Source organism: Neovison vison, chromosome 6, assembly GCF_020171115.1.
Source record: "Neovison vison isolate M4711 chromosome 6, ASM_NN_V1, whole genome shotgun sequence".
NCBI lineage: Eukaryota > Metazoa > Chordata > Mammalia > Carnivora > Mustelidae > Neogale > Neogale vison.
This window is the reverse complement of record NC_058096.1, coordinates 217,273,942-217,296,801: the sequence shown is the minus strand read 5'-3', so window position 1 is coordinate 217,296,801 and position 22,860 is coordinate 217,273,942. Positions and strand designations below refer to the sequence as shown.

At 50.7% G+C, this 22,860-nt stretch overlaps 1 protein-coding gene across 1 annotated transcript in view; it reads right to left on the bottom strand.

Moving 5' to 3' along the window:
* The window catches only part of OLFM2 (olfactomedin 2), a 42,849-nt gene extending 20,224 nt beyond the window's left edge, over window positions 1-22,625 (bottom strand). Inside the window, exon 1 of the mRNA XM_044254260.1 lies at window positions 22,477-22,625. Within this exon, the coding sequence (XP_044110195.1) occupies window positions 22,477-22,611 (135 nt within the window). The 5' untranslated portion in view covers window positions 22,612-22,625. The remainder of the gene's footprint in view (window positions 1-22,476) is intronic.
* Window positions 22,626-22,860: the final 235 nt, after the last annotated feature.

The following is a 22,860-nucleotide window of genomic DNA, read 5'->3' as shown; positions in this document are numbered from 1 at the left end:
AGGGCTGAGTCTCCAGCAGTTAATAAATCCAGAAAGGATCTCAGCTGTGTCAAGGGAGCCCTGGTGCCAAATTGGCCTGATTTTCATCCCGAGAGAGCTGGGAACAGTTCTGGTGTCAGACATCCGTGCTATGATCGGCATAAATGCCTTATGCTCCTGTGACCCTGTTCATTGGAGCCTGGGGGTATAGGAGATGCTCTTGGGTGTCTGCCCAGGTCTCCTCACTGGGCACACCCACCCCACAGACGCTGAGTGGGAGCTCCCAGCACTTGTGATCTTTTCTGGAGACCTGGAGACCTTTTCTGGGCTTTGGGGAATCACCACTCCCTGGAGACCCTGAGAGGCATCACCCGCCCCCCCAGAGCAGCCAAATCAGAATTGACATGGTGGTCCAGAAGCCCACCCTTCTGCAATCCAAGTTACCTTCCAGAGGGGCCTCCACCCCCATGGAGCAGGGAAAAACCGGAATTTACCTGAGGCTTCACCCAGCTCCTCCCCACTGCTGCTTTCCTTACCCTCCACTCACAGTTAACCATGTGCTCCAAATCCCTGACTCGGGATTAGCTTCTCGGGAACCCAACCTAAGATGGGGGGAAACAATGAACATTCAACCTAACGGTATCTGTATGGGTGTCCCTTCAAAGTTCACATTCATACCCAGGCACCACGTTCTGTCATTTCCACCTATACAGGCAATCCACCTGCCAACCCTGAGAGCAGCTTTGGCTTCGAAATGCATCCCAAGTTCTGCCAAGTCCAACCAGTCTCCATGTGCAGGACCATCACTACTCTCCAAGGCTCGCTCTGTTGCATTTTTCACATAAAAGGGCACTACCTCTTGATCCTGCTTTAAAATGAATTTTGCTTCTTGTCTCTCTCCCCCACGATACCATCAGCTCCCCCAGGGCAGGGATGTTTATTGCTTTACTCATTGCTGCGTTCTCAAACTAGAACAGTGCCCAGCACACGGTACGGGCTCAATAAACACTTCTGGACTCAAACAAGGAATCCTTGAATGCATTCGCTTGGAGACTGCTTTAATCGCCTCTTTCTTGTGCAGCTTTACAATTTCTCATTCCTCTGCTCACTTCTCACCATCTCAGCAGTCATCTCCTGGGGGAAGGTGCCTCTGCCCCTGCTGCCAGCCTGGCCCCACAGCAGCCAGAGGGCGCCTGTGAGAACCTCAGGCCATATTCTTCCACTCTCTACAACACTCTATGGCTCCTAGCTCCTCTGGGCAAAATCCTCACCACGGCCCACAGGGCCCTGAGCAATCTGTCCTGTTCCTTCCCTGCCTTGTCCTGCCCCTGTCCCTCTCTCCCCTCCCCCACTCTGCCCCAGCCCTGCGTGTCTGCTCCCCGCTCCTGCAACACCTCGAGCCTGCTTCTTCTCTCTCAAGTCTTGATGCTGGCTGTTCCCTCTGCCTGGAATGTCCTTCCACCTCCTTCAAATCTTTATTTAAATGTCACGGCTTCCAGAGCCCTTCCTTGATGGCTCCCACCCGGGGTCAAAAGTACAAGCGTCTCACCACTACCTACCCCCTTGCTACCTTGCCAGCTTCCGACACGTTTGTACACGGATTGCATGTGTTATCATTCTTCCCTCCAGAACGCCAGGCAGGGATTTTTACCTGTTTCTGCTCACGGCTATGTCACCAGCTCCTACAATAGCGCCTCACACACAACAGCTACTTGGTATCGGTTTGTTAAAATTCTGCACAAACACGCTATGAGGCAGGGACTCGAAGTGTCCCCCTTACACAGATGAGGAAACCAAGGCCCAGCGGGAGGTCACGGGTCAGGCAGTGGCCCATGCACTGGGGCCACAGATGTTTCCCTGGTGTGTGAGATGGTGCGTGACTGTGTGTCATGTGGGCTGGTCTGAGCCTGAGGGGCTGTAACTGCCTGACAGTGGACATGGGAAGCCGCCCGGACACGTTCAAACGGATTTTGCATGAGTCTCTGCGTGCAGAAGGGAGGCAGCGGGCCAGACCACAGGCAGGTGCAAACGTGTGTCTGTGTACTCGCTGTGGGTGTGTGACAGTGCAGGGGAGGATGGGAATTTGTGCAACCAGAGCCAAGCTCTGTGTGTGTGTGTGTGTGTGTGTGTGTGCAGGGGGTAGCTCCGGGAGGCTTGGATGGGGTTGGAACTGAACTTGAAGGAATGTGGTGGGTGAGGGAAGAACCCCGTCAGCCACAGGCCTGTTATTTATAGACGGATCTTGGTTCATAAATTCTAAATGTTTTTTTTTTTTTTATCTCTCTCACTGCCAGGCCCCTATAAATATTCATGAGCTTCCTGCCTTGGAATATTTAAGTAGTTGAAAGGAGGAGTGGGTGGGCCATGAGGGGAAGGAGGGGGTCTCCTATGTTGTTGGAGGACATGCGGGTGGAGAGAACGGGGGTCTCTCTGGATTTGCCTTCTCCCCTCCGGGCTCCCCTTCCAAGCTGCAGCTGGCAAGACGGGGAAGGTTCTCAGCCAATACAGAGATCCCCCAATGCCTATTATTATTCTTCCCCAGTGTCTGTGGAAAAATACCGCCCACTCCGGGGGCAGAGAAGGTGTCTGCGTTGTTTTCTCAGCTCCGGCTTGGAAACTCATTACCCTGGGACCCCCGGCTCCGGAGGGAGGGGGAGGACCCTCAGATGTGCCAGGAGGCAAAGGAACTCTGCAGGCAAGCCACCGGGAGGGCATGTGGAGCCCCGTGCCTGGCCCCGAGGAGAGGGACGGGTCATAAAGGTGGGTCCCTGCAGGAGGAGATGAAGCATGTGCGTGGGACACTGCAGGCGTGAGCGTGCAACTCTCTGAAAGTGTGAGTGACCATGACGGTCAATTCAACTATTCACAACTTTCCCATTTCTTCTCTCTCGGGCGCATCATAGAGCTGTGCTTCTCCAGCGTGGCCCCGTGACTCCCTCTAACCAACGCCACGTGAGTGTCGGTGACTTGCCGGTGACGACTTTAAGAGCCACTGCGTGATCTGCCGCGTTCCTGTCTCCGCCATTGTGGAAGTGTGTGCTGATGAGAAGCCTGTGTCAGCTGGGGTCCCCAAGTAACCATACAAGGCAGAGACCCCTGTCAACTGCACGAGTTCATGTGAAGAGCGCGTGGAGGTGTGGCACCTCTGGGTGGCCGAGAACACACTACGGTGCGTAGCCACTTATAAGCCCAAGTGTGGGAGCATCAGCGAGTGTGTGAAATTACACATATGCACGCGTCAACCAGAGACAAGGAAGAGCGTGCAAGACTGTGGGGGAAAGATGGAGTGGAAAAGGCAAGGCACTGCACTGCACACCTCCAGGGGGCGCTCTTCTCAGAGCACACCACGCCCCTAGAATCATGCCATCGTCACAAATACGACAGTGTCGTCACGGGGGAGGCAGTGTCTGAGTGTGCTGCTTTGGCCGGCTGACCGTGTGTCTGTGAGACCGTGATGCGGTCTCTGCATGTGGTACATGAGGATTTGTGTGCGGCTGTTGTGTCACTATGTACATCTGTGCAAAGCATGTTGCTGTGTGTCTGAGCCACAGGCATGGGTTTGGGGCTCTGTGTGTGTGTGTGTGTGTGTGTGTGTGTGTCTGCTGCAGTGTGGATGTGTGAGGCCCTGTGTGTTACATGCCTGTGGAATGTAGGGACCGCTCTAGTCTGCACCAGACAGGTCACAGTCAACATGGAAGGGTGGATGGCCACCTTCAGCATTCCCGAGCTGTCGGCTCCACTGAGCGTGTTTCCCAGCTCATGGTTCTGCACTGGCTCCAACTCAGGTCCTAGGATGATCTTACATTGAAAAATAAAATTCATGCCCCCTCCTTAGTCCTGGGACATGCCATGTCACTTGCAATGGCTATTAATCACAGAGGTACTCAACAGTTCAAGGGAGGAGTCTCAAAAAGCCGGGAGATCCCCACAAAGCAAATCTGCTCTCCCTCATCTGCCCCAAGATAAGCCTGTTCTCTGTTTCTGTCATCCTGAGCTCTGCTCTGGTCTACCCCAGGACCTGGGTTTGGCCTTGTCTATCTCAGGTTTCCACTATAGCTCTGATGTACTCAGGACCTGAATTTGTTCAGGCTTATCTTGGGTCTTTCCCTAGACCCCAAGTTTAGCCTCTGTGTTCCCAGGGTTTGGGGCTGACCCTCATCTGTCTCAGAGTCAACCATGGAGTATCTTAAGACCTCAAGGGTATATCCCTGCTCTGTCCCAGGACTTGAACTAACCCCCAGTCTTGGAACCTGAGTTGAGCCTGGTCTATCTCAGTATCGGGTTCCACCTTGACTGAGCTTGACTTCATAACCGGCTGAGAAGTCCATTAGCTGAAGCTTCCTCTTCCTGAGCATCTCCCCACTCACGGAGCTCAGGCCTCTGAATGTCCACTGCAACTGAGTCTTGTGTCCCGGGATTAACGAGGGTAAGGGAACTTTATTTTCCAATGCCATTACCTGAAGTTCATCAAAGTGGATTTTATGGGTCTTTTTCAAGGATTATTACAAGGCTTTTTTGATGGGCTATTACAAACGGCATTAATCTTCAAGAACAGGGGACTTTATGGGAACCAATCACAAGTCTTACCTCATAAATTCTGGAGCTGGACATGTGAGCTCTCTCTAGGCCCAGAGGCCAACCCTCAGGCCAGGAGTTCAGGAAGGGACTTTGAAGAAGGCTTTCTTCATTGTGGTGCAGCACAGGTGTCATGGGGCCACTTGAACTAAGCAGAAAGACTCTAGACATTCTCCATTCTCCTCTAACCTTCCTTGATTTCCCAGGGAAAATTAGAGGCATAAAACAGAATCCCGGGGCACCTGGGTGGCTCAGTGGGTTAAAGCCTCTGCCTTCGGCTCAGGTCATGATCCCAGCATCCTGGGATTGAACCCCGCATCAGGCTCTCTGCTCGGTAGGGAGCCTGCTTCTCCCTCTCTCTGCCTGCCTCTCTGCCTACTTGTGATCTCGGTCTGCCAAATAAATAAATAAAATCTTTAAAAAAAAAGAATCCCTCTTCTCCTGTCATTATCTCCAAACTTCTTCCCCATCCTGGCCCTTACTTCCTGCTGCAGTGGAGGAACTGCCCTGCATCTTAAGGTTCACCCAGCTGTTCTTGTTTTGTCGCTTTCTCCCTTCTTGGGAGTCTTACACAATCAATATCCTGTCTTTGTCTTGCATATTCAACTTCTCCCTTTCAGGCAGATCTCTCTCATTAGTTTTTAAAGAACTCAAGTCTATCCTATTAAAAAACCAAAATACCTTACTTGATTCCTCCTTCCATCTGTCTCCCACTTCTTCCCTCTCCCTAGTTGCCTACACTAACTCCCTCCTCTACCACTCCTACCTAGTTTTTGACCCCACCATATGACCAACACAGCTCTTGCGAAGTCCACCAACAGCCTCCATGTTTCTAAATCCAATGGACATACTTCTCAGCCCACCACCTTTCTTGACCTCTCAGCAGGATTTGACTCTGTTGAGTGTTCTCTCTTTCTTGATATATTTCCTTCCCTTGGACACTATGACACACGCTTGCATGGTTCCCTCCTACATCGACACATCTCCTTTTCTTCATCATCCACCTAGTCATTAAATGTTACTCTAAACCAGGGATTCTCAACCTCAGCACTAGTGATATTTTGGCTGGTAACAATTCTGCACCCTGTAGGGTGTTCAGCAGTTTCCACCCACTAGACGCCAGAACTACCCCATCCCAGCTGTGACAATAAATGTCTCCAGATATTGCCAAATGTCTCCTGGGTGTGAAATCGCCTCCCAGTTGAGAAGCACTTACCCTTGCCAAAGCTTCCATCACCACCTGCATGCGTAAATGTCTTCAGAACTCCAAACCCATATATACCGCTGACTCTTTGACCTGCCCCACTTTGGTTGTCTCAAAAGCATCTCAATCCCAACATACTCAAAATGAAATGCAAGATCTCCTCTCTTGAACCTAGTTCTCATCATCTTCACAGCACCTCCCCCTCCCACTGCCACCAAGTCAGTGGTTGAGATGCCCGGGCGTGATCCTCACCCCCATTTCCATTCCCTCATCAAGTCTCATTGATTTTAACTTCCTGGTATTTTGTGTTCATGCATGGCTCTCCATCTTTTTTTTTTTTTAAGTTTGATTGATTGATTGATTGATTGACTGATTTGACAGGGGGGCAGAAAAGAGGGAGAGAGAATCTCAAGCAGGCTCCCTGCTGAGCGTGAAGTCTGACACGGGGGCTCAATCCCACACCCCAATATCATGACCTGAGCTGAAATCAAAAGTCAGACACTCAACAGAGTGAGCCACTCAGGCACCCTGGTTCTCTATCTTTATCACCACTCAGTAGTCCAATTGAGTCCAAATGGTCTACTCTCACAGTTCAGAAAGTCTGTCTGGTCTACCCTGATAGACCTTTTCTTTTGCCTTTCTACTCTACAGATGAGAACCTCAGGGAACTTTCACAATGCGTATCTGATTATAACATCCTCCCAATCGAAACCTCATTAGTAGATTCCCTTTTTTCTTAGAATACAGACAAAAGTCCTTAACACAACCATAAAGCCCTGCAGGTTTACCGTAACTTTACTTATCTCTGCTTTCATCCCACACAGTCCTTCCCCTCCAAGGTCTTCTTTAATCTGTCATACTGTCCACACTTTCTCTCACCCCAGAGCCTTTGCATAAGAAGTTCCCTCTGTCCAGAGCACCCTTTGCTCTTAGCTTCAGATCCCAGCTCTTGCTTTCTACACCTTTCCAAATTACATCAAATCCCTTTATTAGAAGTTCCTATAACACCATGGATCTTTTCCTGAAAGCTGTTACCATAGCTGCCATTTATACTTATTTGTGAATATTTGACAATTACCTGTCTCCCCATTTTGAAGGATGCCCCACGCGCTCTGTCTGCCTGACTCACCTCTTCTCTCCTGTGATGTACATAGTAGGTCCTCACAAGTACTTGTTGAATAAATACATGGCTGGAAAAATGGCCCCACTGCTCTCAGGATGAAGTTTGAGTGTCTTCCCTGGCATTTAAAGCTCTCCATCACCTCGAGGACTGAGCTCTCAGTCTATGTAAAAGGTCAGGGCAGACACCAAAGGGCACAAGATGCCAAATAGAGAATAATAATTCAGCAGAAGCAGGGCATTGAAGACAAGGGATGATCAAGAGAATATACGTCCCATTGGGAAGGGGGAAATCTTGTGGAGACACTGGCTTTCCATAGAGCACAGAAGGGGGTGCAGACCACCATCTCTTCCTGGCTATTAAGAGGTAGGATGACCTAGCTGTCATCTGGCCAGTTCTGGTCCCCACTTCTTTTAGAAATTCTCCTTAGGGGGGACATAGGTGGTTCAGTCGGTTAAGCATCTACCTTCAGCTCAGGTCAGGATCCCAGGGTCCTGAGATCAAGTTCCACATCGGGATCCCTGCTCAGCAGGGAGCCTGCTTCTCCCTCTCATTCTGCCTATCCCCCTGCTTGTCCTCTCTCTCTCTCTCTCAAATAAATAAATAAAATCTTTTTTAAAAGGAAAGAAAGAAAAGAAATTCTCCTTGGGCCTCATGTTTCTCTCCAGCTACCATCCCATTCCTGTGTTCCTTTTTCTCACCCTCACATATGATCCATCAGCAAGTCCTGGTGGCTCTACTTCAAACATGTACCAAATCTGCCCACTGCTCACCATTCTGGATGCTTCTATCTTGGCACAGCCACAACTGGTTTTGCTTGGACTCCTGTAGTTACCTCCTCCCTCACCTCCCTGCTTCCACCCTCACTCCCTGAAACCCATTCCCTAACAAGGAAGTTAGAGGGATCTTCCAACAATGTGAGTCAGTCAGATCATGGCACTCTTCCCCACTGCAACTGGTCCAGCAACTTCTCGTTGCACTTAGAATAAAAACCAACAACTCAGACTCCTGGGTGGCTCAGTCGGTTGGACGTCTGCCTCCGGCTCAGGTCGTGATCCCAGGACCAGGCACAGCCCCGCTTGGGCTCTTGGCTCAGCGGGGAGTCTGCTTCTCCCTCTCCCTCTGACCCTCCCCTCCTGCTTGTCACGGTCTCTCTCTCAAATAAATAAATAAAATCTTTTTCTTTTTTTAAAGTTGCTAAGAAAGTGGATCTTCAGTTGTCACACACACACATACACACACACACAGGTAATTATGTGATGGAGATGTTAACTAACCCTATTGTGGTAATCATTTCACAATATATATGTGTATCAAATCATGTCATCGTACACCTTAAACTTGCACAATGTTAGATGCCAGTTACATCTCAATGAAGACGGAAAAACATGTCACCTCCCCAGAGAGCCTGCCCAGATGTCCTGACAAAACAAGACTCCTGGCTATTTCTTCCCCATCTCCTTGTTGTCTTTACAGCGCTTATCTATCTGAAATGAACCTGTTTATATTTATTTGCTTACATGTTTAGTTTGTGTCCAGTATAAAATACACATTGCAAGACTGAAACAGATCCATCACATTCACAGCTGTGTCTCAGCACCTACAATAGCATCTGGGACTCTAGGTATATCCAATCAGCTTGTGCAGTGAATGAATGAATGCATGAGTAAAAGATGGGTGTCTATCACTGCCTCCCCACCCCAGGTCCCCTTCCAAGAGAAGGCTCCTACCTGTAAATCCCTACTGAGAAAGAGACCTCCATAACAACATGTTCCCTGGTACCCAAGGTATCCAGTCTCAGTGAACTGGACAAGTTGATTCCGGATACACATTGAAACAGGCAAATTCTCCATTCCAGGGAGATGGGTTTAGAACGTGAAGGTCAAGGCAAGTGGAGGGGGATAGGAGAGAAGGGATTCATTCCTGAATCCAAAGCATCCCGACCTCTGCCACCATGCCTTGCCCAGGTTTAACTCTTGGCACAGTGCTATTACAGGATTATAACTTCTCCCCGTTACCACTAAAATGCAAGCTCCACGGGAGCAAGGGTCTTGTTTCTCTTTCTACCTGGTGCATAGTAAGTGCGCGGTAAGTATTTGCTACTGAATTGAAGTGAGTGTGTGAGCGATGGCTTTCCAAGGTCCTGGAGCCCTGGGCACTGGGTTTTGTGAGACTCCCTGCATTCCTTATCTAAAGCTCCTCTTAAAGCAGGCCATTTTAGGGGGCTTTCTATTCCAAACACATTCTGACACCCACCCAAACTGAGGCAGACAGACCAGACTGTGATGCTTAGAGGCAAATGAGAACAAAGAGGGATGTCAGGGAAGAACCAACCAACGAGAAAGGAAACCATGGCTTTCAAGGACTGATTCTCTGAAGCGAGAGCAGGAGAGAAACAGACAAAGCTGGAAGCCCTAAGGGACGCCGCGGTGGGTGCCAGGACAGGACCGTCGGGGGGATGAGAGAAAAGGCTGGAAAACTAGACACAAAGGACAAGGATCTCTTTGCATTTCAAGGAGAATATTCATAATGGTAATAATGATGCTACTCAGTGATAATTATGGTCCCTAACATTCACTGGGCTCTTCCTTGTGCCAAGCACTCCAACCGTTTGCCAGCACTGGCCACCATCATTAGCTCTGATGGGAGGAGGGCATCAATAGGGGAGAATCTCAACTGAGACAGTCTGGTGAGTGAGGCTGGGCTCAGGACACTATATTCCTGGATGGTGTCACTGGGCCACCCAGGTCCCCAGGTGACTTTGGATTTCCCCTCCCTGTTCTTCTGAAAAGAACCTGGGGACTCCAAGGCCATTTCTATTGGCTTTGAGATCTCACTTTGCCAGGAATCCAAGAAACTGAGGGGAGGAGGAGAGCTTGGTCATTCACTTCCCAAATAGTAGCATGTGGAGGGACACCTGGGTGGCTCAGTCAGTTAAGCATCTGCCTTCCACTTAGATTATGATCCTAGGGTCCTGGGATCAAGTACCGAGTTGGGAATCCTTGCTCAGAGAGGAGCCTGCTTCTCCCTCTGCCTGCCATCCCCCCTTCTGGTTCTCACTCTCTGACAAATAAATAAATAAAAATCTTAAAAAAAAAAAAAAAAGGAGGAGGGCACCTGGGTGGCTCAGTGGGTTAAGCCTCTGCCTTCAGCTCAGGTCATGATTTCGGGGTCCTGGGATCGAGCCCCACGTCGGGCTCTCTGCTCAGCAAGGAGCCTGCTTCCCCCCCTTCTCTCTCTGCCTACTTGTGATCTCTGTCTATCAAATAAATAAATAAAATCTTTTCTTTAAAAAGTAGCTTGTGGACACTGGGGTACACAGGAGTTCTGACTGTGTAGACATCTGTGTTTATCTACAGGCACCGGTGAGCATCTGTGTTCTGGACACACAGAACATCCAGGCTCATCTGTGAACAGCCATGTCTACAAGAGCACACTCGTGTAAACCCAGGCAAAGCCTGATGTGCCTCAGTGGACAAGTGCAAGTGTGTGTGTCTCACACTGTCGCCGACTGGCCATGAACATTCCCTTCACTCTGAAACGGTCATCAGCGTTCTGTTCCCATATGCTCTGCGCACAATTCACGAGCCCCCAAATCAATCTGCATAATCGGTCTTCATGTGTGCACAGACACATATGTTTGTGTTTCCTGCCTTCTCCCTGAGTGTCCGCGTCCGTGTCCACGCGCGGCTCTAGATCCACGTCCGTAAATGCATGTTGCCTATTCCCACAACCAGTTCCACCACCATGTGTGATCACATGTGAATGCCTCCCTATAAGATACCCATGACCCTCTACGTGACCCCACATGCATGTCTCCCCAGAAGCCACGAACATGTCACAGATCTGCATCCATCCAAGAACACCAGGTGAAACAGGTGAATTCACTGGAATTAAACCTTAAAGAAGAGTCATGCTTTCGCACGTATAATTCTCAATGTCCGTCTGTGTCTACCTGCATCCACGAACATTCGCACCCTTCTCTCAGGAACTGAGAGGAACTGACATCTGTGCACATTCTGTCAGTGGTGCTCTTAGGTCTCCCTGACTAACTCATTAGCATTGCAGTCAGTCCTGAAATATTCCTGCAGAATCTATGCTTTACTAATAAGCCTGATGTCCTGCTGAGGTCACATGGCACTTGTGAGGGCTAATGGAGCCAGCCTCAGCCAGCAGGGTTGGGGAATCCTGGCCTCCTGGAAGAGCCAGAGAATGCACTCACCGTAATGAGCAAACTCTTCTTGCTTCTCACTGCACCAAGGCGTCCCAGCCACTGCCTGTTGAGATGTTTACAGCCCCCAAACCACCACGGAATTGCACAAAGGGGTGCATCTCCAGAGCTGTCATTGTACAGAAGACTGCATCACCCATCAGAGTGCTCCATTGAGGGCTACATCAACAGATGGGTCATTATACTGTGGGCTGCATTACCTTGTCGGGCATTACACTGAGGGCTACATCATCAAACCTGTCTTTATACGTGAAGATGGGCTCATCCTTTTGGTCGGAACACTGAGGGCCCCAATCCCAGGCTGTTGAGCATTATACTGAGGAGCTTACTAGCCAGAAAATAAAACTCGAGAAGCAACTTTTTCCCTTTGCATTGATAACTTCTCTGAGTAAGGCTGAGAAGTAATCCTAAGGGAACTGGTAGGACCACAGTAGTGGGGGAACCAGGGATCCTGAAGCAATGCACTGGGGAAGGGAAGCTGCTGCAGACAGAGGAGCACACGGTACATCGAGGGCTGGAATTCAACCCTGCTGACCCAGCGATGCTGGAGGGGCTGGGGAAATTCCGAGTGTGTAGCTGCAGGGCTGCCTGACTAGTTCCTCCTGGAAGCCATAGATACTGTCACGCCTCTGCTATTCCTGCCACCGAGGTCTGCAAGACACATCTTGTCCTGCCTTCGAGGACAGACGCCTCGCCTGCCAGTGCAGAGCTCCAGAGCATGGCATGTGAGCCTGCATGCTATGACAGGCCCTGGCATGAGCCACATCCTCTGCTGGGCTCCATGTGTCCTGTGGCACCCCGACACCCTCAGGCGTGCTATGCTCAGACGTTCCCACGTGAGAGACACGCTCCGCCCTGCTCCAACACGTCCCATGGGCTCAGACATGCCCGGCCGCCATCAGATTCTCCTTCTACAAAGGGGCACGCCTGCCATGAAGACATGTCCTGTCACGTTCAAACACGCTAGGACACATAACAGCATGCAGGGCAGTCTCCAACAGACATCCATGTGCTCCAGCAGGCTCGGGGGAGCTGGCAGGTCTCCAGCTTCCGCCCCTGAGGCCACACGCCTGTGGCCACCTTGCCCTTCCAGATGGATGGATGGGGCAGCGGGGAGAAGGCTGTTATAAATTAAACATTGAGACACCGCCTGAGCACCAGACTCCTGCTATCTATTCATTGGCTGGTTCTCTCCCAGGAGGCTGCAGGACCACAGGGTGGGGAAGAGGGCAGGGGAAGTGGCTCATTTAATTAATTAGTCCTAATTGAGATAGCTTTATAAATATCCCTTTATTGAAGGACAGGAACCCATTGTTTCCTGAGAATTTGCTGTCTCCATCTCTAGCCCCTGAGTATCGCAGAAACGACAAGAAAAGAAAGAGCAATCCAAAGGGCTGCTTGAACCCTAGCCGTGCTTCTGACAATGACAGCAGCGCCGAGGGACAGACAGGGAGGCTCGGAGAGACGGAGATCCAGGCGGAATTGCGGCGGAGAGACCAAGAGATATGGGTGGAGAGAGATGAGGAAACAACACAGGACAGGAGACAGCACAGCAGGCAACAGGGGGGTCACAAGATGCCAGCAGAGTCAGGATGCAGGCCCCAAAATGAGGGAAGTGGGAGAGGCTGCCGGAGACGGGAGGAGAAACTTCACAACAGGGAGACCAGAAGTGGGGACAGATGGACCACAGCTCCTCTGCCTTTTCCTGCCTCACCTGGTCTCCCCATCTCTTGGGCAAACTAGCCACTGCAGCAGCAGCAACAATCAAGCCTGATTCCTCTTTGGCCCCTGCTACTCTCCTCTTCTCTCTCCCTCCCCCAATCACCCCTGCAATCATCTCCCTTGTTCAAAATGAGCTTCTGCAGCTGCAGCCCAGACAGCTGTTCCATCTTGGAGCCAGTGCTGGGGCCTGATGGCTGGGTCCTAGAGGGAGGCCTTCCTAGGTGGCAGCAGGGGAGGAGGAATGGGGGGTGGAGGAAAGGGGCTCACCTGGAGCTCAGGCGCCCACCCACACCTCACTGTGAGATCCCATGAAAGCTTGGCTCTAATCCCCGGCACCCTTGGGGGTCCAGATATCCCAGGCCCCCTCTAGGGCCTTCATGGTCTCACACTGGTCTGGCTCATCCCGTCCCATTCACTGAATCCTGCCAACACCCACCACGAGTTCTGGCTCTGTCCTGTCTCAAGAGCCCTCTCAGGTCTGAGAATTCCGGTTTCTCCCCCGACCCCTATAAGAGACCTGGGCTGTGATACAGCAACTATAGTAACATAGAAACAGGATCCCAGAGACAGACAGACAGACAGACAGACATAGACCTAGAGATAAGGAAGGAACAGATATAGAGACAGAGACACCAAGAGGCAGAGATGACAGAATCAGAGACAGAAGGGAAACGGAGAGGCAAAGACAGAGACACACAGAAAGGACTTAGGGACAGACAGAAACATAGAGACAAGACAGAGAGTATGAGAAAGAGAGGCAGACACTGAGACACAGGCAGACAGAGATAATCACCAACGTTCACTTAACAAACATTTACTGAATGTCAACCATGTGTTGTAAATACACAGTTAAGACAGAGAGAGGGGAATATGGCTGAGACAAAAATGTGAGAAAAAGATGGACAGAAACAGAGACTCAAAAGACAGAATTTAAAAACAGTGAAGTATCCAGGGTGAGGCAGAGAGAGACAAGATTGGGAACCAGCCTGCCCCCTGAGATCTCCCCGTGGCAGCCTCTTCCCTCCCACACACAGAAAGACCCGAGCCCACATCAAACTCTCAGAAAGCGCCTGGGGCTCCCCCAGATGGCTGCTTTTCTTCCTCGCCCAGCTTTGTGGCTGCTCCCCACTGGTACTGCACAAAGAGGTGTCAGCCATCCAGAGTCAGAGGGGAGAAGGATGCTGGGGGCATGAAAGACACCAAGAAACAGAAACCAGATCCTCCCTCTGGAAGAGAAAGACGACAGTTTTAGCCACACAGGAGTGGCCCTAAAGCCTAGACCACCATCCCTTTGTGGCTGTCCATGGTGCTGACTGTAGAGACATGCTGCACCTCAAGCCATTTCTTATGTTGGCGTCAAACTCGGGGTGCACAAGATCTAGGTAGTCAGGAACACCCTATGGGCTCAGGCCGCTACCTACTCACCAGCTCCTCAGACACACCACCTGCCATCCCACCTCAACACCTTCCCATACCCTGTTCTCTCGGCCTCCCTCCCTCCACCTCACCAGCTCCGTCTCTGCCCAACTCTTACTGAACCTTCATATCTCAGGGCAAATGTCACCTCTTCAGGGAAGCCTTCCCTGACCACCCCTTCCCAATCTCGGCTACATATCTTCTCCTCCGTGGCCCCTACCAAACTGTGATTATATAGCCATTTGCACAATTCCACATTCCCTATGTCTCCCTATGAAGCTCTAAGAGGGAAGAGACAGTCTCCCTTTTCACTGCTCTATTTCCAGTCCCTAGCACAGGACTTGGCATATGGAGGGACTCAGTGATTGCGGGGTGGGAATGACTCTGCTCTCTGATGGCAAGACTACTCCATGCCTTGATGTGGGAAGTTGGCAAAGTGCACATCGTCAGACATCCGTTCAAACAGAGAAGGATTGAAAAACAAGGGCACATGAAAAGAAGCTTTAAGAAACAGATGCTTCTGGGATGCCTGGGTGGCTCAAATTTGTTAAGCGTCCAACTCTTGATTTCAGCTCAGGTTATGGTCTCAGGGTTGGGAGACTGAGCCCCATGTTGAGCCCTACATCAGGCTCTGCATTCAGTGGGGAACCTGCTCAAGATTCTCTCTCCCTCCCCCTCTGCCCCTCCTCCCGCTTTCTCTCTCTCTCTCTCAAAATAAATCTTTAAAAAGAAGGAAGGAAGGAGAGAAAGGGAGGAAGGGAGGGAGGGAGGAGGGAGGAGGAAGGGAGGGAGGAGGAAGGAAAAAGGGAGGGAAAGGGAGGGAGGATGGAAAGAGGGAAGGAAGGAAGGAAGAAAAACAGACACTTCTGATCCATAGGAAAAGATTCAGAAATCACAGAAATACTCTTCAAAGTTCAGAGGTGCCATCAGGAGGAAGAAGGGGAAGTAGTCTCATGGGGGAAGGAAGAACTGAGACCACTGAGGACACACCTACTGCCCTAAAGGAGAAAATCCCAGTAATAAACAAAAGGGACAAAGTGCTTGCATGGCACTTCTATTCTGTTGGTGGCAAATAATTATCAAGATGATTTCAGATAATTATGAGTGCTGGGCAGAAAATAGAACAGGTCCAAATAACAGTGTGGGGACATTCTAGCTGGGGTGGTCAAAGGAGTTCTCTTTGAGGAGGTAACATTTGAGTTGGGACCTGTGTGGTGAGAAGGAGCAGGCTAGAAGACATTCTCCGAGATGGCAAAGCAAATGCAAAGTTCCAGAGGTGACAGGAATAAGAGGAGGGATGGAAGAGTGGTCCAAGACCTGAGACTCAGGTAAGTAGGGTCTTGAAATAATGACAGCAATAATAATTAAAATTGTTAACCTTTATAGGCACCTTCCATGTGTCAGGTACACTGCTAAGCACAGTGTTACATGGAACATTCTACCATTATCCCCACTTCATAGATAAAGAAACTGAGGCTTAGTAAGTTGGACCAGCATCAGCAGTTTAGATTTGGTTCAAGTAAGGTAGGCATAAGTTCAAAGGAGGCAAATTTCACACTCACAATCTAGAAGGATTTTCTAACAACTAAAGAGCTCTTTAAAAATGCAACAGGGAGGGGCGCCTGGGTGGCACAGTCAGTTGAGGGCTGACTCTTGGTTTCAGCTCAGGTTGTGATCTTAGGGTCGTGAGATCGAGCCCCGTGACAGGCTCCACACTCAGTGCATTATCAGCTTGAGATTCTCTCTCCCTCTCCCCCTGCCGTTCCCACTCATGCTCACTCTCTTTCTCTAAAATAAGGAAATACTTTTTTTTAAAAAGGCAACAGGCAACTTCATATTCCTTTTCTGCTCCAAATCCCTCCAAATCTGCCATCCTTTGACACTCAGAATGGTGTGCAGGTTCCTCCAACCAAATCCTTTCATGATACGGACCCCTGTGGTGCCTCAGGCCACTCCCACACTCCTCCCAGCATAAAACATAGATCTCCAGGAACTCTGAACTGCTTGGTCTCTCTGTGCACACCAGGATGCCCCTTGCCTCTGAGCCTTTGTTCATTCTGTTCCTTCTTGCTCTGTCTTTGCCTGGCCAATTCCTTCTCAACTGTAAGACTTGGTGTGAGTACCATCACCTCCAGGAAACCTCAGCCGCACCCTGGCTAGTTTCAGTGTCCTCCTCTGCACCCCTATAACACTCCAGAAATATCCTTATTATCACACATACCATGTCACGTCACTGTTGAAAAGGCTGCAATCTGACTGAAGTTGGGGATGTTATTCATCTCTATGTCCCATAGTCCAGAACCCTTCCCGGTACAAAGTAGGTGCTCAATAAATGTTTCCTCCTGCTTTGAAGTGTTTGAGCAAAAGCTGGAAGTTCACAATTTAGGAGCAGGTAAATACGGTAGGTGGGGGCTCAAATCCACAGTATGCCTACTTATCTCCACTCCCTTGGCCCCCACCTTGGTCCAGCTCCCATCATCACTCACCTGGACCAGCACAGTGGCCTCCTCCCTGGTCTTCTGGCTCCTGCCCTCATACGCTTCCCCCCACCCCGGGTCTGCCCTCCTCATAGGGGCCAGCGGGAAACTGAACATCTGAGCCATGTCCTATTCCTCTTCTGCTCAGAACCTTCCCTGGAATTCCACTTATTCACTCAACAAGTATTTACTGAGCACCTACTATTGCTAGGCCCTAAGCCAGGCACTAGGGCCACAACATTTAATTAAATTTTTAAAAAGCCCTGCCCTCGTGGAGCTGACATTATAGCGGGAGTGAACCAGGTAGCAAGATAAACAATGGACTGTCCAGAGTATCTTAGAAGGTTGCAAGGAGGAATGGAAAGCATGACCAGTTCCAGGTTAAAAACTAAAATCCCAGGGCGCCTGGATGGCTCAATCATTAAGCATCTGCCTTCACCTCAGGTCATGATCCCAGGGTACTTGGATCAAGCCCTGCATTGGGCTCCCTGCTCAGTGGGCAGCCTGCTTCTTCCTCTCCCACTCCCCCTGCTTGTGTTCCCTCTCTCACCGTGTGTGTGTCTCTCTCTCTGTCAAATAATAAATAAAATCTTTAAAAAATAATAAAATTAAAAAATAAAAAATAACTAACATCCCTACAAGGTTGCCCCATCCCTGAACATGACGCAGCTCCCCCACCACCTCCCTGTCCTCATCTCTGACTGCTTTCCCCCCTTCTCTCACTCTGCTTTGGCCACTGGTTTCCTCAGTTTCTCCAAAATTTCAGGCATGTTACCACCTCAGGGCCTTTGCACTTGCTCTTCCCTCTGTTTGTAACTCTCTTCCTTTAGATACGAGCCCTCTCTCGCTTCCTTCAGATCTCTGGCCAAATGTCACCTGCTCAGAGGGGCCACTCAATCTAAAATAATCCCTCCTCACTCTCCACTCCCCTTACTCTGCTCTTATGCTTCTTCACTGTACATGCATCACCATCTAAAATATTATATTTATATTTATTTCTCCCTATCCCGGCTCTAGAATGTCAGCTCCCTGAGGACAAGGGTATTTGTCCATTTTGTTCACTGTTTTGCCCCTGGTCCCTAGAATAGTTGACACGCATAAAGTATGTGGTCGAAAAGAATTTGTTGAATAAATGAGTGAATGAACAAGTGGAGATATGCTCCAAGAGAGCTCCTGTTAATTCAGATAAGAGGGGGAGGGATCAGCAGAGTAGGGTGCTGTTTAGGGCTGTTCACAAGGATCTGGCCACCCCTCTCTCTGTTCAGGTCAAGGTAGAACCACACTTCTCACCCTCTTTGAGGTTAGGCATGCCACGTGGCTTGTGTGAACCAAGGAAATGTGACAAAGTAACATTCCAGGGTAGAGCCTTAGGAACTGAGGCAGGATTTGCTGTGCCTCTCCCTTTTCTGTTTTTTTTTTTTTTTAAGATTTTATTTATTTATTTGACAGACAGAGATCACTAGGCAGAGAGGCAGGCAGAGAGGAGGAAGCACGCTCCCTGCTGAGCAGAGAGCCCGATGTAGGGCTCGATCCCAGGCCCCCAGGATCATGACCCGAACTGAAGGCAGAGGCTTTAACCCACTGAGCCACCCAGGCACCCCTCCCTTTTTTGTTTCAATGATCATTCCCCACACAGCCTCCATCCTCCTGAGTCCCTGAATGACTACTGTGGATCAAGTTCTCCAGTCAACAATGGATATAAAGTGCAAGGGAGAAATGAACCTGTGTTGTGTTAAACCACATTGTACCTTATGTACCTTGACCTCTCTTGACTGATATGGAGTCTCTGGTGCCTTCCACCCCAACCCCCACCTCCACCCCCACCCCCACCCTGCCCAGGAAACTGCCAAGAAAAGACATGGAATCTGGACATAGCTGCTCAGACCCTCCCCCCCCCATTCCTCCCATGAGGAAAAGGGTCCTCCGAAACGGAATACCTCTTGTTCATCTCCCCTTCCTTTTTCTAGCCTTTAAGGAAGGGTGAGTGGATGGGCAAGGGCATAACGTATAAGATGCAGGTAATTCTCCTAGGTCGCTGTAATGACAGCAGCCACTGGCAAGGGGCTGACAGCTTTTAGTCTGGTTCTGGATTTATGACGCCCAGGTGAGGAGCCATTCCACCGAGGGCTCCCACCCCACAGGGATGGTTTATGGCTGAGCGCTGGCCAAAGGCAGAAGCGGTGGAAGCTTCTTCCCCATTCCTTTCCAGAGACGGCCCGTAATAGCATTCTTAGAATCTCTTAGAATGCTAAGCTGCTTCTCTAGATTGAATCAGGGAGGGAAATCCTGAGACAAGAATGTCCAGAGGGTCTGGGCTCACCCCCACCTCAGCACAGAGCTGAGGTCAAACACCAACATCCAATCTTCTGCCCTATGACTGGGAATTCTTGCTACATGGGTCCCTAAACCCCTCCGTTAACCCATATTGGTGGACTAGACTCTTCTACAACTCCTTACTGAGCACCTCAGATGTGCCTAGTAATTTCCATTTGTTCTCCCCAACCCTTGGAAGGTGCATTCTTTTTTTTTTTTTTTTTTTAGCATTTTATTTTTAAGTCATCTCTACATCCTACATGGGGCTCGAACTCACAACCCCGCGATCAAGAGTCACATGCTCCACTGACCGAGCCGGCCAGGAGCCCCAGGAGGGCAGATTCTTGATTTAGACACTTGACAGATATTTCTTCTGTGCCTCCTATGCACTTGGCTATCACAGCAAACAAAGCAATTCCTTCTTACTGAACACCTACTATGCTCCTGGCCATTGGCTTCCATTTGACGGTGGGATCCATGAAACTTTATGAAGATCTGATGTTGGTTCAGTCACTTGGCAAATATTTATTGTAGCATTCCTATGCATCAGGTCTTAGGGTTTGGTAAGGAGCAAAGCACAGGAGTCCTCTGTGGTTTCTCATGGATCCCATAGTCTAATGGGGACTCTAAACTCTCCTTGACTAATGAAGGTAATGAATCTTAGAGAGATTAAATAACTTCCCCACGGGCATACTGCTAGTAAAGCGCAGGGCCAGGATTCAAATACAGGTATGTATGACTTAGAGCCCTATCATTAACTGAGCATCTACTATGTCAGGCACTGAGCTGGAGATTTTAAGCATAAACATGCTTGACAGAGAGGAGGCAAATCAATAGTTTTGCTGAATAAGCAAAATGGATGGAAGGGTGGGTGTATAGAGGATAGATGAAGAGATGGCTGGATGATGGACGGAGAGAGGGATGGCTGGATACACGGACAGAGATGGAGGGATGGAGGGATGGATGCATGGAAGGAGAGATGGAGAGACAGATGATGATGGATAATGGCTGGCTGAAGAGACAGGTGGATGGAGAGATGTAAGGGTGGATAAAGAGATGGACAGATGGAGAGATGATGGATGGATGGGTGTGTGGGTGGGTGGGGAGCTGAGCTATAGATCTGTTACCCACAAGAGTTCTGTGAGGTAGGAGTTATCATCCCATTTTATATATGAAGAAACCACAGCTCAGAATCATGAACTCACTGGTGCCCAGAGTCAAGAACAAGTCACAGAGCAAGATGGGGGAGAGTGGATTCCAACCTTAGCCTACCAGACTCCCAAAACCCTTTCTAGAGCACTGTCTTGTCACAGTTCCCCTTCAGGTCCTATCCTAAGTCTCCTGGCATCTCACTCTAGAGAGCCTTATGCAAGGCTCAGTGGGATTGAGGGACGGGGTGGGGATCAGGGATGGGAGTAATACTTTCAGATGGTAACGTCATGGAAGCACTAGATTGTGGTCCTATTAGCTACAGATAGGTCAGAATGAAGACCAGTTCTATTTGGGTACACATACATGTACACACACTTATAGAAAACCCATGGTTCACACAGGAATCTGCTCACATGCATACAAGGTAGACACACACACCATTCATACACACACATATGCACACCCTTCTAAAGACACATGTCACACTTACATGCACACACACACACATATTAGCACAGACAAAATCATAACTCAGAGACATACTCTTCCACACTTATGCACACTTTCCTCACACACCATATGCTAGACATATTACACGCACACATTTACACAGACGCACACTCCGTCAGAGTGAGGGAAGGGAAAGCAGCTTCCGAATTCAATGAGACACATCTCTCTTCCCCCTCAGAAGGCAAGAGCAAGAAGGCTGTCACAAGTCCCTACATGCACATGCAATCGTGGAACACATGCAAACCCACAGTTAGGAACACAGAACTGCAGACACACACTTAGACACATCCACACCCAGACACACTCAGGGACACACAATGAGGGACACGCTCATCCTGGGACACACCTTCACACACAGGAAGACACACCTGGACCCTCACGCTGGCAAAGCTCCTAAACTTTCTCCCTTGATTCCCACCCAACCCCATTCACACACCGAAACTCATGCCGAAATAAACACACCAGGATATACTCAAATCATATCACGGGATGTGACAGACACAAAGAAAGACATTGTTTCACACATTAGCTTCAAGTCTGAGAATTTGGACTGAAAGCCCTCACCAGCACCAAGCCCGATATCATTTCCCCCCAGGGGTGGGACAAAGCCTGGGCACAGTGTTTGGGGCCACCAACAAAGCCCCCCAACTTGCCTTCAACCCTTGGGAGCAAAGACTTCCTTTCAGCAAGGAGAAAGAAAGAAGGGGGGGTGGCCGCTGTGGGGCTGAACCAGGGAGCTGGTGAAGTTAGGGAAATACTGGGCAGGAGAGGGAGCTCCATGCATCCCAGTTCCACCTACTGGGAGGAGTCCCACAAACAGACTGAAGAGGGGAAACGATGGGGGGGGGGCATATCTAGAGGACTCCGAGGTAAGTTTGCAGTGGAGGGTGCCTTCTCCCCTCTCCCCAGGACACCAGGAACACCGTTACTGATCACCACTGAATCTCCCTGCCCCTTCCCCAAAAAAACCTCTGTGGCAAGGGAAGCTGGAGGATGAAGGTGACGGAGGAGGACAGGATGGGCTGAGGGAAGGGGCAATCCTGTGCTTCTGGGGGCTGTGCCAGCCCTTGCCCCTACCCCAGTCTTGAGAGCCATCTGCCTCCTAGAGAGAGCAAGTTCTGGGAATAAATATTCGGCACATGGTGAAGCAGATAACCAGGAAAAAGATGCTGCGGTGGGGGTGGGGGGTGCAGGGGAAAGAAAAAGACAGACAAAAAGAGATACAAAAAGTCAGAGACAGAGCAAAAGAGATAGAGACAAAGACAGGGAGAGACAGTGAGAAGCAAACCAGAGGGGAAAGAATAGATAGAGACAGAGAGAAAAAGACAGAGAGGGAGACGGGACGACTCAGAAACAGGCAGCAATCCTGAAGGTGGAGACGCTCGGAGACCCCGTGGTTCCCCCATTCAGAGGCAAGGTCCCTCCCAGCCCCCCGAATCTACCCTCCCGCTCCGCCCCACTCGGCCGGACCCGGCTCAGTTGCGCAGCCCTTGCCGCCTGCGCGGGGAGCGGAGCGAGCCTAGTACGTTGTTGCCGCTCGGACACTGCTCCCTAATAATGAGAAGCAGTAATAATAATAACAAGAATAAACGGTGCGGGGTGGGGGGCTCGGGGTCCCGGGGCTCCTCCGCATCCAGCCCCCAGCCCCCAGCCCCGGGAGGGCGCCCCCAGGCCGGGGGCTCAGGGAAGCTGGGGGGCGGGGGCCCCCGGGGGCTGCGGCGGCGCCGGCGCGGGCACCACGCCCCCCGGGAGTGCCCCCCGCGCGGCGGCCACTCACGATTTTCTCCGAGGCGCCCGCGCGGGACACGGTGCCGTTGAGCCCCACGAGCGAGGGCAGCGTCTGCGACATCCAGTTGGTGACCATGGCCATGGTGCTCAGCACGGCCCCGATCTTGAGCAGCGGCACCGACATCGCGCCCCCGCCTCATGCCCCGCGGCCGCCCGCCGCGCGTCCCTTCTCCGGCCCGCCGCCTGGCGCTCGGTCCCTCGCCACCCAGCCGCCCCGGGGGCGCGAGCGCGAGCTGGGGGCCGGGGCCGGGGCCGGCCGGGGGGCTCGCGGACGCGGGCTGCGGCTCGGCGCGCCTGGCGGGCTCCGCTTATAAAGCGCCGGCTCGGCCCCCCACCCCCTCCCGCGCCTCCGCGCCGGGCACTTCCAGCCGCC